The 15,959-nt window shown below is 38.2% G+C and overlaps 1 protein-coding gene across 4 annotated transcripts; it reads right to left on the reverse strand.

The window, feature by feature from the left end:
• Positions 1-1,877: 1,877 nt before the first annotated feature.
• WDR53 (WD repeat domain 53) lies at positions 1,878-15,902 on the reverse strand. Of its 4 annotated transcripts, none has more exons than XM_060009931.1 (3): positions 15,854-15,902; positions 10,368-10,863; positions 1,878-2,662 (listed from the first exon to the last, which is right to left on the reverse strand). In XM_060009931.1, exons 2-3 carry the CDS (start codon positions 10,845-10,847, stop codon positions 2,066-2,068), a joined length of 1,077 nt encoding a protein of 358 aa, XP_059865914.1. In that variant the 5' UTR covers positions 10,848-10,863; positions 15,854-15,902; the 3' UTR covers positions 1,878-2,065. The 4 variants fall into 4 exon arrangements, with proteins under 4 accessions (XP_059865914.1, XP_059865915.1, XP_059865916.1 ...); XM_060009934.1 differs by having other exon boundaries at positions 2,467-2,662; positions 10,343-10,863; XM_060009932.1 differs by lacking the exon at positions 10,368-10,863 and having other exon boundaries at positions 15,854-15,867.
• Between the last annotated feature and the right edge of the window lie 57 nt (positions 15,903-15,959).

Consider the following 15,959-nt stretch of genomic DNA (forward strand, 5'->3'; position numbering starts at 1 on the left):
GCTCTGGTTTTTGATGGCTTCCCTGGTTAGAGATTTCCCGGGTTAGAAACGTAGAGCCAAGCGACATTTCTGTTCTGGGTTGAGAGAATTCTGCTCCTCCACTCCCCATAGTAAATTTCCCTTTTTGCTTAGGCAGTCTGAGTGGGTATCTGTTATTAGCAACAAAAAGAAGTTTAAAACTAATGTTTCAATCCTGGTTAGGGGGAGGGAGGGGGATGGACTGGGAGTTTAGGGTTGCAAACTATTACATTTAGCATGGATAAACAATAAGGTCCTACTGTGTAGCACAGGAAACTATACTCAATATCCTGTGATAAACCATAATGGAAAAGAATATAAAAAAATGTACGTATGTGTATAACTGAGTCACTTTGCTGTACAGCAGAGACTAGCACAACACTAAATCAACTATACTTCAATAAAAAAAAAAAATCAATCCTGGTTTAAATACTTCTTACCTTGTTCCCATAACATTATTCAGGCTCAATAGCTAAGATGATGCTGTACTTGGGTAATTTTTCAAAAGATTCCTCTAAATCTCCAGCGATTGCCCATGATAATGAGTCTTTACTGACATTTTAATAAATATTAGAATCACTGGATAAACACAGTATTATGACCATGTTTTCATTTCATAAAACAGTGGCATGGAAAGGACCTTAGGGGATGTCTAATTCAACCCTTCGTTTTCAAGAAAGGAGATCAAGGCCCAGAATGGCCAAGAACTTTGCCCATTGCTGGGATTAGAAACTTGTTTCTGTCAATACTCAGGCCAAGGTCCTTGTCAATGAATTTTTTAGGGCCAAGATGGTATTCTCCTTGCTTTAAATTTTAAGTGAGATCACTAAACAATATTTACTGACCACCCACTTAATTGGTCAGGACACTTTTAGTCACAAGTTAAAAAAAAAAAAAGGCTCCAGAAATAACTTGTTTCAGGCATGGCTGGTTCCAGGCTCAACATTACTTTGAGGATTCTCTCACTCCATCCCTAGGAAAGACTGTTCACAGGTGAGGCACCTATAAGACTCACATCCTTTCAGCTTAGCTACCTCAGCAGTACAAGCCTGATTATCCTTGGACTTCTCAGTTACATGAGCCAATAAATTCCTTTTTATTCCCTTAAGTCAATTTGAGTTTGGTTTCTGTCATCTGCAGCAAACATTCTGACTAAAATTGAGCTTATCAAAGAGTTCTCCACAAACAAGGATAATGGTAACCAACAATAAGAATCTCTCTTTAAACCTTTGAATATAAGAGTAGGCAATTTAAGCAGAAGCTGAAAGAACATGCAGAGAAATCAGCAATCCAGGGCACGATGAAAAGAAAACTTACTCTCTACACAGTCTTGGCTTCTCTTCTCTACCTCTTCTATCTACCTTACATCTTCTGCTTAGTCAGAGTTTCTGCTTATTCATAACTTCAGCTTGTTCTTGGTCCCATCAGCACCACAGCCTGGATTGCTTCGTAATATCCTAAACTGATTTGACCTGGAACACTTTTCTTAGAAATGGCAAAAGGTGATTGTCAGCAAAGCCTTCTGGGCTTTACATAGAACAAGCAAGAACAGGTTTCCTCTTTCAACTTGGTAAAGTTCCTAAGATCAGAAACTACTAATGTTATAACTAATGTGGTGACCATATTTGGATCAGGATGTGGGCTTCCCTATGGCAGGAGGCTTGACAAGACAATGAAGATCCTTTGCAGGTAAGTAATCGTGCCTGCAATCTTCTTGGATCCTCAGGTTACTTAACATCTCTGAGTCTTGATTCCTGTGGCAAAAATGAACAAAGTAACCCACTTCACTGATTTGGAATAAGAAAGGAAGCATGTAAAATGGCTGGTACACAATCAGTACTCAGTGAATATTAGTTCTCATTCTCCAAATTTTAATATGTCATTTACTATAACAAGTGTTACCCAATTATCTCCTTTTGCTCAAATGTTTTAAAATTTATATGATGGAATGGTATTATTTCCACACATGACAAATAGTTCAAACAAAGAATCAGGATTTTTTTTAACCCATAAAAAGTTCTGCAGTTTTTCAAATGTTTTATTGGATTTAAAATTCTTTTAAAGGATATACAGATATACAATTAGTTTGATCAGCTACCAATATATTTTGGTATCCCTTTATTTTTGTACTCAAGAGCCAGTTCACTTTTTCTCCATGTTCAATACTTAACTTCGGTAAAATTTTGCCATCTTCGTCTTCACCTGCTGCTGAAGCATGAGTGTTTCCACCCTGCTTGGTATAAGCTGCCCTTTTGGTTTTCTTCTTGTGGGTATGTTTTATAGGACTCTTCTGTTTTTTCTCAACTTCACTGCTTACATCCCACAACATTATCTTCCCATCATTCCCTCCAGTAAGCAGCAAATAGGATTCTGGCAGAAAGCAGACATGGGATACCCCTAAGGTGTGGCCCTTAAATCCCAGTTCCTGTTCACACTTGACTCCCATCACCCTAAAGATTCGAATCTTACCATCTTCTGCACCACAACTAAAAATATTGCCACACGATGCCACAGACACAGAGTGGGCTAGGGCAGGGTTTAGAAGCTGACCAGGTGATTGTGGGTCTTCCATTTCTTCTGTTTCATCCTCCTGCAAATTTGTAATCCAGAGTGGCCGGGCTTTCTGAAGGTTCCACAGCATCACCTTTAAATAAGAGGAAGTTACATAGTTACGGTTCTAGTCAGTTTGTTTAACTAACATGCTTATTCCACTTCTAACAAAATCATCAAAGTAGTCTGAGAATGATTAATAGGATACATTTCCAGCAATATTAAAAAAAAAATTCAGATGGCACCACGACATGCCAGTGGGATGCAACCCTGGTGCCAAAACTAGAATGCCAGTGGGCAGTAAGGAAGATAGAATTTAGAAAACAAGATCCTGAGTAACTTCTGATTAACAAACCCATTAAAGTGTAATCCAAATTCTTAAGCAGATGCCAGTTTCTTTGAGTCATTCTACCCTGATCTCTGCAGGTAAAATTGAAGATTATGAAATTTATTAATTTTCGTCTATGCTTGTTAAAGTAAAAATACCTATCAACTAAATAAACTAAACTAGAATACCACTGAAATCATTTTTATCTGGAATGCTTTTCCTTTCCTTTCACATTACCCAAATTACTCATCCCAGGGGCATAGCTCAAATTGTGTCCCTCTAGGAAGGCTTTCCTAACTATTCCAGCCCCCTTCTCTCTCTCCCATATTTAATCCCTGTTCTCTTCATTGACATATACTACTAGCTTTTCAGTTTCTTGAGATTTAATTCATCTTTGCTAATGCCTAGCATAGTACCTGGAGAAAAGAGCAGAAATTCTAAACAAGTCTGTTGACTAATTTGACATCCTGGTATACTTAGCTTTTTTTTTTTTTTTAACATCTTTATTGGGATATAATTGCTTTATAATGGTGTGTTAGTTTCTGCTTTATAACAAAGTGAATCAGTTATACGTATACATATGTTCCCATATCTCTTCCCTCTTGTGTCTCCTTCCCTCCCACCCTCCCTATCCCACCCCTCCAGGCAGTCACAAAGCACCGAGCTGATATCCCTGTGCTATGCGGCTGCTTCCCACTAGCTATCTACCTTACGTTTGTTCGTGTATATATGTCCATGCCTCTCTCTCGCTTTGTCACAGCTCACCCTTCCCCCTCCCCATATCCCCAAGTCCATTCTCCAGTAGGTCTGTGTCTTTATTCCTGTCTTACCCCTAGGTTCTTCATGACATTTTTTTTTCTTAAATTCCATATATATATGTGTTAGCATACGGTATTTGTCTTTCTCTTTCTGACTTACTTCACTCTGTATGACAGACTCTAGATCTATCCACCTCATTACAAATAGCTCAATTTCGTTTCATAGCTGAGTAATATTCCATTGTATATATGTGCCACATCTTCTTTAGCCATTCATCCGATGATGGGCACTTAGGTTGTTTCCATCTCCGGGCTATTGTAAATAGAGCTGCAATGAACATTTTGGTACGTGACTCTTTTTGAATTTTGGTTTTCTCAGGGTATATGCCCAGTAGTGGGATTGCTGGGTCATATGGTAGTTCTATTTGTAGTTTTTTAAGGAACCTCCATACTGTTCTCCATAGTGGCTGAACCAATTCACATTCCCACCAGCAGTGCAAGAGTGTTCCCTTTTCTCCACACCCTATCCAGCATTTATTGTTTCTAGATGTTTTTTTTAAAAAATATATTTATTTATTTATTTGGTTGCACTAGGTCTTAGTTGTGGCAGACGGGCTCCTTAGTTGTGGCTCCAGGGCTCCTTAGCTGCAGCACATGGGCTCATTAGTTGTGGCACGCAAGCTCCCTAGTTGCATCATGCATGTGGAATCTAGTTCCCTGTCCAGGGATAGAACCCAGGCCCCCTGCATGGGAGCGCAGAGTCCTATCCACTGCGCCACCAGGGAAGTCCTCTAGATGTTTTGATGATGGCCATTCTGACCGGTGTGAGATGATATCTCATTGTAGTTTTGATTTGCATTTCTCCAATGATTAATGTTGAGCATTGTTTCATGGGTTTGTTGGCAGTCTGTATATCTTCTTTGGAGAAATGTCTATTTAGGTCTTCTGCCCATTTTTGGATTGGGTTGTTTGTTTTTTTGTTATTGAGCTGCATGAGCTACTTGTAAATTTTGGAAATTAATCCTTTGTCAGTTGCTTCATTTGCAAATATTTTCTCCCATTCTGAGGGTTGTCTTTTGGTCTTGTTTATGGTTTCCTTTGCTGTGCAAAAGCTTTCAAGTTTCATTAGGTCCCATTTGTTTATTTTTGTTTTTATTTCCATTTCTCTAGGAGGTGGGTCAAAAAGGATCTTGCTGTGATTTATGTCATAGAGTGTTCTGCCTATGTTTTCCTCTAAGAGTTTGATAGTTTCTGGCCTTACATTTAGGTCTCTAATCCATTTTGAGTCTATTTTTGTGTATGGTGTTAGGGAGTGATCTAATCTCATACTTTTACATGTACCTGTCCAGTTTTCCCAGCACCACTTATTGAAAAGGCTGTCCTTTCTCCACTGTACATTCATGCCTCCTTTATCAAAGATAAGGTGACCATATGTGCGTGGGTTTATCTCTGGGCTTTCTATCCTGTTCCATTGATCTATCTTTCTGTTTTTGTGCCAGTACCATACTGTCTTGATTACTGTAGCATTGTAGTATAGTCTGAAGTCAGGGAGCCTGATTCCTCCAGCTCCGTTTTTCGTTCTCAAGATTGCTTTGGCTATTCGGGGTCTTTTATGTTTCCATACAAATTGTGAAATTTTTTGTTCTAGTTCTGTGAAAAATGCCAGTGGTAGTTTGATAGGGATTGCATTGAATCTATAGATTCCTTTGGGTAGTAGAGTCATTTTCACAATGTTGATTCTTCCAATCCAAGAACATGGTATATCTCTCCATCTATTTGTATCATATTTAATTTCTTTCATCAGTGTCTTATAATTTTCTGCATACAGGTCTTTTGTCTCCTTAGGTAGGTTTATTCCTAGATATTTTATTCTTTTTGTTGCAATGGTAAATGGGAGTGTTTTCTTGATTTCACTTTCAGATTTTTCATCACTAGTGTATAGGAATGCCAGAGATTTCTGTGCATTAAGTTTGTATCCTGCTACTTTACCAAATTCATTGATTAGCTCTAGTAGTTTTCTGGTAGCATCTTTAGGATTCTCTATGTATAGTATCATGTCATCTGCAAACAGTGACAGCTTTACTTCTTCTTTTCCGATTTGGATTCCTTTTATTTCCTTTTCTTCTCTGATTGCTGTGGCTAAAACTTCCAAAACTATGTTGAATAATAGTGGTGAGAGTGGGCAACCTTATCTTGTTCCTGATCTTAGTGGAAATGCTTTCAGTTTTTCACCATTGAGAATGATGTTGGCTGTGGGCTTGTCATATATGGCCTTTATTATGTTGAGGTAAGTTCCCTCTATGCCTACTTTCTGCAGGGTTTTTATCATAAATGGGTGTTGAATTTTGTCAAAAGCTTTCTCTGCATCTATTGAGATGATCATATGGTTTTTCTCCTTCAATTTGTTAATATGGTTTATCACATTGATAATTTGCGTATATTGAAGAATCCTTGCATTCCTAGAATAAACCCCACTTGATCATGGTGTATGATTCTTTTAATGTGCCGTTGGATTCTGTTTGCTAGTACTTTGTTGAGGATTTTTGCATCTATGTTCATCAGTGATATTGGCCTGTAGTTTTCTTTCTTTTTGACATCCTTGTCTGGTTTTGGTATCAAGGTGATGGTGGCCTCGTAGAAGGAATTTGGGAGTGTTCCTCCCTCTGCTATATTTTGGAAGAGTTTGAGAAGGATAGGTGTTAGCTCTTCTCTAAATGTTTGATAGAATTTGCCTGTGAAGCCATCTGGTCCTGGGCTTTTGTTTTTTGGAAGATTTTTAATCACAGTTTCAATTTTACTTAGCTTTTTGTTCTTGTTCCCTACCATGATCTTGGACCTACTAAGCGAATTTAAATTAAATGCTAATTAAAAACTGATTAAAACAAAACAATAAACTCTGTGAACTGATTTTACTCTATTATCTAGCAATTTTCTTCCCGTAGCAACCAATTTGAAAAAGAAAATATTCTTCATACTTTCAGAGAAAACAGACAGCTGTATTTTACCCCCTAGTACTATACCTGAATTATGACTCACAATTTAAAATGGACACTAGGATAAGCATGACCTTCTTTAGTCAAAAGCACAGATCTGAATTGATAAGATTACTACTGTTGATTATATTAAGGATTTGGTTTTCTATTCAAGGTAACTTCCTTTAACTCGGCCTACTTTCAAAAGAAGCAACATTTAGTAACACTTATATTCTGCTTATACTAGGGAAAACACTGAAAATCTCTTTGGATTGGATTTATAACATTATACCAAGAGGCCACCAATTGTTATACATATGGGTGAAGCCAAAATACTAATAAATTGAAATAAAGTAAAATTTTAAAAATAAGAAAATATAACAAAAATGAATGAGTAATAAAACTTGAGGGAATTCCCTAGTGGCACAGTGGTTAAGAATCCACCTGCCAATGCAGGGGATGTGGGTTTGATCCCTGTTCCAGGAAGATCCCACATGCCACGGAACAACTAAGCCCGTGCACCACAACTACTGAGCCTGCACTCTAGAGTCTGTGCGCCACGACTACTGTAGCCCACGCGCCTAGAGCCCGTGCTCCGCAACAAGAGAAGCAATCACAATGAGAAGCCCCGCACACTGCAACCAACAGTAGCCCCTACTCACTGCAACTAGGGAAAGCCCGTGTGCAGCAACGAAGCCCCAATGCAGCCAAAAAAAAAAAAAAAAAACTTGACATGGCAACAATCTCTATAAAAAACCTGAACACAAGGAAAATGGACATTCCAAAATATACTAGCTTAACTGTATGGCAGGTATCCCCAAATTCTTTTTCACATAGCCCCATAATGCCTGGATTATATTTTCTGCCCTAAGACATCCAAACATGAACTACACCCAAAGTGTTTTCAGCAGCTTAAACATTTTTGTATTTACTTAAATCATCTAAACGTGTTAATAGCCATTTCAAATTGTACCAACCCAGCAGTCATTTCCAAGTGTTGAAGATTCCCAAATTGTTCCTGCCTGGACATTCCCTTTGTACTTCTTTACTCTTCCTAACTGCCCAAGAGTCCAAGGTATCTCACAATTTCTCAACCACCTGATCAAGCAGTATCACCCTAAGCAAGAGAGGTAAGGTATTAAAGGAAAAGAATATTAAAGAAAATTGATTTGAAGGAAAAGTATACAAGCGTTCAGGGCTTAAGGTCCAATAAAACGTCAAAGGGAGAGAAAGTGGACAACTGGCAAATGTTCAGAAGTGAATGCAAGCATATCAAAGTGACCCTGCTCAAAAATTTCTCCTACAAAAACATTCCTTTCCACATAAAAGATTCATTTTCAAGGGGGTAAAAAAAAAGGCTCCTCTACTGTCCCAGTCCTTAAGTTCTGTACTAGAGATCTTTCAAACTCCAGAAAGAACAAATCTTTGAACCATTTATTTTCAAATGTGGAAATGAGAGAGAAAGAAAACCAATGTGTATGCTATAGAAATTCATGATGGCTTCAAATTTCCAAAGGTCCTTATAAGAAAAAACTATATTTGAGTGGTGGTACACATGTATTTGTTTAATGTTATTTTTTATAACTTATACATATATTATGACTATTATTTTGGGCCTATTTAATAAAAGATTAAGCAGTCTCAAGTGTCTTAATAAATCATACTTCATTCTTAAGGTCCCTGCCTCTTTGAGTAAGCTTTGCCTATTTAATTTTATTTTTTATTTATAAAATTTTATTTATTTATTTATGGCTGCATTGGGTCTTTGTTGCTGCACACAGGTTTTCTCTAGTTGCGGTGAGCGGGGGCTGCTCTTCGTTGCAGTGCGTGGGCTTCTCATTGCGGTGGCTTCTCTTCTTGCAGAGCACAGGCTCTAGGCACACGGGCTCAGTAGTTGTGGCTCTTGGGCTCTAGAGCGCAGGCTCAGCAGTTGTGGCGCATGTGCTTAGTTGTTCCACGGCATGTGGGATCTTCCTGGACCAGGGCTCAAACCCATGTCCCCTGCATTGGCAGGCGGATTCTTAACCACTGTACCACCAAGGAAGCCCGCACTGCCTATTTAAACCTATCTAAATCAAAGGGTATAATTTTTATAACTTGTATAATAACAAAGATAGGTGTGTTGAACCCATCTATTTTATGTGGCAATAATTCAATTTCTGCCTTGAGATAAAACACACTTGTTCAGAGAGAAATAACTCATCATTAATCTGATAAGAACTCCCTTCCACTATTATGCCTACATTCTTGGACTCCCCCATAGACTAGCTATTCTTAAGGTTTAGAAAAATACCAGATAACCAGGTTTTAAGAAATACTGATAAATTGGAAGAAATTATAGTTTCAACGTCAGTTAAAGAAGTAATTTTTTAAAAGCCTGGCTGTATTATCTTAGCCACTGTTGTTACATCACAACCCAATGCAGAAGTTAATCTACAGTGTATTTTTAGCAATTCTTGACAGTCAAATCAAAATGCAATTACCAAAAAAAAAAGAAAAAAAAAAAAAAGAAAAGAAAAGAAATTACCTAAGCCTTCTTCTCACAAAACATTTATTTCCTTTACTGTTCTCTAGCAGCTGCCTGCCACTAAACATTCTCATCTAGAACTGGAGGTAAAATGGTAAATTCTGGGTGCCTGCTTCTTATCTAATCTGTGATTGTTGCACACCTAATTGTTTATTGCCATGCCTAGTAGTTAATGAACCAGTGATTGAAAACTGGTATAGCTTAAGGATGAAAGAATGACTAGTCAAAGAGACACTGTACAATCTGCCTACTTAAAACAGATATCTGACTGGTTGTGTACGTCTTTCTGCCCAACCAAGTAAGCAGATTATCTCCACTAGGACAGAAAATATAGGAGGTTTATTAAAGTTTTGGACAAGACCTAGGAGTAGAAAAGGAGTTTAGAGGTTATGGGGTCACTAAGCCTTGTAGGTATAAATGTTCTCAATAGAGGCACTACAAATTTTTGGTCAGACAATTCTTTATTGTTTAGGGGCTGCCCCAGCACTGCAGGACAACTACCAATTCTTCCTACTAAATGCCAATAGTTTGGGGGGAGGGGCTGGCAGTCATAGTGACAACAACTAAAATTAGCCTCATTATTTCTAAATTATAAGGAGGTGTGGAGGGTAGAGGAGGGAATGGTAAAGACCACTGGCCAAGAAGTGGCCACAAGTCTTAGAAGATACTAATATATAGTTGGGAATGTAGATTAAATGCCTAGAACAGTGCTGGGAGAGCCCGTAAACAATAAAGCAGTGGGAAGTAGTAAATGTAAAGCAGTGGGAAGTAGTAAATGCTCACCAAAGAGAAGCCATGACTATTCTCACTCCAGTGATTTTTAGAGTAAAAACAATAATAGATCCAGGCCCTCCAACTTTTTTTTTTTAAACAACAGACTCTGTAGAGAGTGGGTGATAAACTCTGACTTTAGCATGACTTTGTTTAAACAGATGTTTAGAATCAAATATTTGAATTCTCATGTTTTAGGAATGTCTTAAAGCATAGAGAAAGGAACAGTAAAAGATTAATAATTACTCTGTGAATAAAATCTACTAAACTTTGTCAAGTTAGCATTAAACATGCAGTAGAAGTAAAGCTTATGGTTCATAAAATACATAAGACATGTTAGTAGAGAATAGAAAATGGAAAGATATATTTAGCCCAATTAATAATTTGATTCTGTTACCAAATCACATCTAGAAATTACCCAAGTACTCTCTGCAAGACATCACCTGCATATCCAGTCCACATGACACCAGGCTCTGAGGTCTTTGAGGCCGAAAAGCTACAGAAGAACAGATATTGGAATGTCTCTTCAGTGATCTGCTAACTTTCTTATTTTCCAAGTCTAGGATTTTGATTGTTCCGGAGTCATCAGCAGAAGCCAGAAGGTTTTCAGTTTCATTCAGTGAAACACAGTTGATTTCTTCTTCATTCGCATGAAAATCGTCCAAGGATCCTTTGAGAGACCTGACATCCAGTATGCTAATGGTTTCTCCATGTGAGGCATAGAGCTTGGTGGGGCAGGAGGGAGCGAATAAGACACTGGTAACATCATCTGCCCCTTGGAAGCGTGTGTGTCCTAATGGAGTCCCATCTTCACCCCAAACCATGAGATCTCCACCTTCTGCTCCAGAAGCCACTAGCCCTTCTTGACTTGCATTCAGGCAGAGAACAGGAGAAAAATGTCCACCAGTCCACTTGACTGCCATAATGGCTCAGGTGACTCTGTGAAGGGGGAAAAATTATAATCTCGTGTTTTATCTAAGAACTTCACGAGAGACATATTCAATAAGCAGTATTTCATTTAAATATTAAAAGACATCTAAAAAACTCAATCAATAAAAAAAGACATTTGAAGATCAAGCCTACAAAGCCTGGTTGAACACAAGATTGTGGTGCACCTGGCTGGCACATGCCTACATGGGCTTTCCTTGCAATCAGGGGCACAGGTAAGCCTGGTCCTCCAGCCTTTGATGTGAGGCTCACATAAGAATAACAATAAATATATTTATTTTAAATTAAGAAAAATCCTTTTGAAGAAAGGGCTGCACAATCATCAGGTTATATCCTTTATCTGAATAATGTTTATAGAGAATGAGCCCTGGAACTAGACTCTCTGGGTTTGAATAGCTCTATTACCTATCAGCTGGGCAACTTTGGGCACATTACTGAATCTCTCTATAATTCACTTTCATTCTCGATAAAATGGGGGTAATAATAACATCCATTTCACAGGATCAGATCGGATTAAATGACATAATAAATGTCAAGCACATATAACAGTGCCTGGTACATAATGAGGGCTCAACAAATATTACCACTGTCACTTTTCTTACTTTTATTAGGCTAGTCAAAGTGGCATCATATATACTACACAAATGGTCCTCAAAGTATAGTCTCCAGGAGCATTAGCACCACCTAGGAACTTGTTAGAAATATAAATTGTTGGACCCCACTCTAGACCCACTGAATCAAAACTCTGGGGTTGGCACACAGCAATGTGTTTTTTGTTTTGTTTCGTTTTGTTTTGTTTTTGCAGTACGCGGGCCCCTCACTGCTGCGGCCTCTCCCGCCCCCAGCAATGTGTTTTAACAAGCCCTCCAGGTGATTCTGATGTATGCTAGAATTTGAGAACCTGTACTACACCAGTAATCATCAGGGGAACTGGTTACAAATGCAAACCCTTGGGTCTTACCATCGGAGACTAATTCAGTACATTATTTAATTTTATTCTCAAAACAACACTTCTGATTGGTAAATATTATTCCATTTTACAGGTAATAAAACTGAGTCTCAGAAATGTTAAATAATTTTCCCAAAGTCACCTGGCTCTTAGGATTTGTACTTGGGATCTAATATTAAGGGATCCTAAACTTCTAAACAATGAAGACCTTTTTCTAACAATTCTACTTGACAACAGGTTTAACTTGTTAGTATTCTTTGAAAGTGCAGAAAACGATTATTAGAAAGCTGCTAATAATTCATTACTGCTTCTAAATATATTCACATATTTTTAATCACATTATCACCTACTTGAACTTATATAACAGTAGTATTTATGTGCAAAATTTAGTTTCCTGATACGCTAGGCAGCCTGTATCTATAATTGTAACTGCCACATAATACTACCCCCTCTCGTAACTACCTCCTGTGCAAAGCGAAAAAGGAAATAGGGGCAATTTCTACAACTCTAAGTGGTCAAAAGGAAGCAAACAAATCTATCTAGATAAATTTAATTTTTCATTCCACAAGACAAGGGAGAATTTATCTAGTAAGAAACTGCCATAGTTGCTTTACTATTTTCAGATACAATACCTGAATTTAGTTCAATTGTACAGAGATAAATTTCCTAAAATTGTTTTGAAAATAATTTTAAAATAATCTGGTGATCTGCCTAAAATTTCTATTCCCAACACAAAGGTTATTTCCTCCACTTTTAGCCACACACACAAACAAAATCACTAACTAGACTGCAAAAAATCACCAATCTAATAGTAATCGAAGTAACAGAAACAAGATCACAAAATCAGCAATTTTCATACAGATAAAATGGAAAAAAGACAAAAAGATACATTTTTAAATTTCAGCAGAAGCACTCAATTAGTAAACAGAGGAAACTAATTAAATAGAGACTGAAACAAGTTTTAAAGGAGAGGTTTGGAGAGGAAATAACTCAAAGGGAGATAAAGACAGGGAACTCTTGTGGTTTGATTTTTGCCAACAAGTACTGAAATAGTAGTTAAATAACAAACTTTTGCCAAATGTTCCAGATAAACCAAGGAAAAAGGACACTTAACACAATTTAAAATGAAAGGTATTAATATTATTTAGGCTTAGGAACTGTCATTTGTGGTGACTATTGACTTATATGATAAATACAATATCCTACCTTAAAATATGAAATTTGAATTAATCACTGGAAAGTTACAAATAGTTTTATTTAACTCTGTCATGAATCTTTAGGGTATTGACCACTTATTTCCTAAGTCAGAGTTTTAATTTTTCTACAATGAATTAACTTTAAAGTCCAGAAGTCTGCCCCCTACAGCTTTAGGATTTTGTGTCCATATAGGTTTTGGATCCCTGTTGGGATATATTAGGTTTTTGCTAAGACAAGGATGAGGCAGGGTTTCTAGTACTTCTATTTCTCCATCACTAATCTACTCACAGGGGACCTAAGTAAATGCTGACTAGCAGACAAAAGTTTTAGCAGGTTTTCTTCCTAATATAACTCTTTTCCAGAAAAGATTAACTCAATTTTAGAGATACATTTGGTTAAACTCCACCCCAAAGTGTGAGAAGTTAGGCAATAAATGAATTTTGTATTTAAAGAGACTATTATAGACAACACCACAGTTCCTGTAAATTTTTCCATAATGGAAGCAGTAGTAACTCTTGGACTATTACTCTCATAAGTCCAAGGTCAGCTCTACCTTAACCTCTATGCACCAGAGTAAAGAGCAAATTAAACTTCTAATCTCTACACCACATGGATGATATTCACCGATCACCTAGCTAGTCAGAAAAATTAAAATAGAGACCTATTATGTGGAATGTTAGGAAGAAGAGTTGGGAAAGCCCCAGAAATCCATACATTCTGAGGCTTTTAATTTTATCATGCAGAGTATTGATCAGGGATTCAACGAGAGCCCCCCAGATCACCTGTTTACTTAGTCTACAAAATTAAAATTATTTGTTATTATTTGAAACACATTCGAAGATCACCATCAAAAAGTGTTAAACAATCAGACTGCTGCGGTACGAGGTAGCGGGAAAAATTAACTACATATGGGTTAAATCAAAATAATCTTTCAGAAATGAGTTGGCAAGCCACTGTTTCTTGTTTTTCTTTTACTGGGACTGGAAAGCCTACCTGGAAATAGCTAAGTGCCACTATCCCCACACTCAGGTATCAAGTCAACTAACTTTTCTCTTAGGTAGATGACTAAAGGGTCAAGCACGGTAATTAATCATATCCCAGTGTGAATTAGTTTAATTAGATACTGGATTCCTTCCTTCTTACACCTAATGAGATCATGGAGTGAGAGGGGGCGAGGAAGGTGGGGTACTATGAGAACATTTTTATAAAGGGTGCAGTGCAAAGATGGAAGTTCTAAACAGTGAGAGGGCAGAAAAAGGGTACTGAACATGGCAGAGGGGACATGATCAGGAGGGTGATGAGCAGGCAAGAAAGAAAAGGAGGTAGTGATAAAGGAAATCTTTTCCTACTTTGAAATCCTACCTGGGCCACTTGGGGGGTACTTTGCCACAAAAAGTCACCTCACTGAGTGGACAAGATGTGCCAGAATTATTTCATCAGATCCTTCAAAGGCTCTACCTCACACCATGGCAGACAGGATAGAGGGCAATGTCTTTAATAACTGAATGCTCTCTACTCTAAACACTTACTCCTGTCATACCTCCATGTATCCATTTGTCCTTTTCAAGTGTCTGTGCCTTTAAAGCTATTCATTCTGTCTGTTCTTTGTCCCCTTCTTGGATGGACTGACTCTACTTATCCTTGAAGGTGTAAAAGAAACTTCAGTGCCTTTCCAGACAAATCTTGGACTGTCTTCCTTTGATGGCTGAAAGCTGAAAGCTGAATAATAAATAAAACTCCGAAGCCTGAAATCTAAATAATGTGATAGTCACTATCACTGTAATAAGTATAGGTCAACTTTTCTTGACATGTTTGAGTTTTCCAAAGTTGGTCTCGATGTGGAGAAGCTAGACAGCAACCGAAGTGGCTGAAGGGCTGTGGTACTGGCACTAGTAAGAATGAAAAGAATCTGGGTTACTAAGCTTGGAGGAAAAAACATCTGGGAAGAAGGGACTGGCAAGTAATAACCAAACACCACCCATCAGAGAGTAGAGATGGTAGGTGCTGTTCTTTTGTTTTTACTGGAGAACGAGAAATTGACTATACACAGCAAGGGAGCTTTGGGAAAGATTCCTTACTACGTAAAGGCAAGACAGTGGAATTGACTACTAAAGGAATCTGTGAAACCTATTATTATAATAATTATCTCATAGTTGTTTAGAGAGTTATATAAACACCCCTAAAGGGCCTCAGTAGGTTGCCTGGCTTACATGATAGATATTATTTTCTCGTACCAAGCATTCTTTAAAGGCTGTCAGAAAACGTTCTGGCCACCTAGGAAAACGCAATATGACTAAATAATGCTGAAACTCTTTCCCTTCCAGGAAGCCTTCTATAATTATAGCCTCCATGTCATTCTCCCTATTGGAATGTCTCATTAGTTAAAAACACACTGCTTTAATTCGCCTACCAATCGTGGGTTAGTAGGAAAGACTAGGAAAAGCCACCTTTTGTCCAAAAGAATGTAGCACTTAATAAGCACTTAAACGGCACTTTAAGGTTATCCAAACACTGGGGGGTGGGGGGGTGGGGAAGGTGTTCAAATGTGGCGACCTCACATGCTGTATATACGCTGGGACACACGTTCTGATAAGCACTGATACTAAGGGAGAACAAGAGGGCCTGACCAGAAAAACACGACCTCACCTGCCGAAGGACTGGCTAATAAGGAGAGGGAAATTTCATGCGTTACATTGGAAAGGTGAAGCAGGGACCCAAATGACTCAGCGAAAACTTATAGGAAAAGTGGTCCAGAAAAGCCGACGCGAAACCACTAGATTAAAAAAGAAAAGGCACCGGATGATAGCCCGGAACCCACCGGCGATAGCCTCATACCTGCGCTTCCAGCTTCTCTCCTAGGCGCCTGGTGATGACCTCACCCGTGGGCGCCCAATCCCATCTAGCGTAGTGGGGGGAGGCGCCTCAGCCAAACAGTCACATC

The sequence above is a fragment of the Delphinus delphis genome, chromosome 4 (assembly GCF_949987515.2).
Source record: "Delphinus delphis chromosome 4, mDelDel1.2, whole genome shotgun sequence".
Classification (NCBI taxonomy): domain Eukaryota; kingdom Metazoa; phylum Chordata; class Mammalia; order Artiodactyla; family Delphinidae; genus Delphinus; species Delphinus delphis.

Excerpts from the sequence above, each read along its gene's own strand:
- WDR53 (XM_060009931.1), bottom strand. The coding sequence starts at position 10,847 with ATGGCAGTCAAGTGGACTGGTGGACATTTTTCTCCTGTTCTCTGCCTG. Across the intron at positions 2,663-10,367 it reads CATGTGGACTGGATATGCAG|GTGATGCTGTGGAACCTTCA; the intron begins GTGATGTCTTGC and ends TCTTATTTAAAG.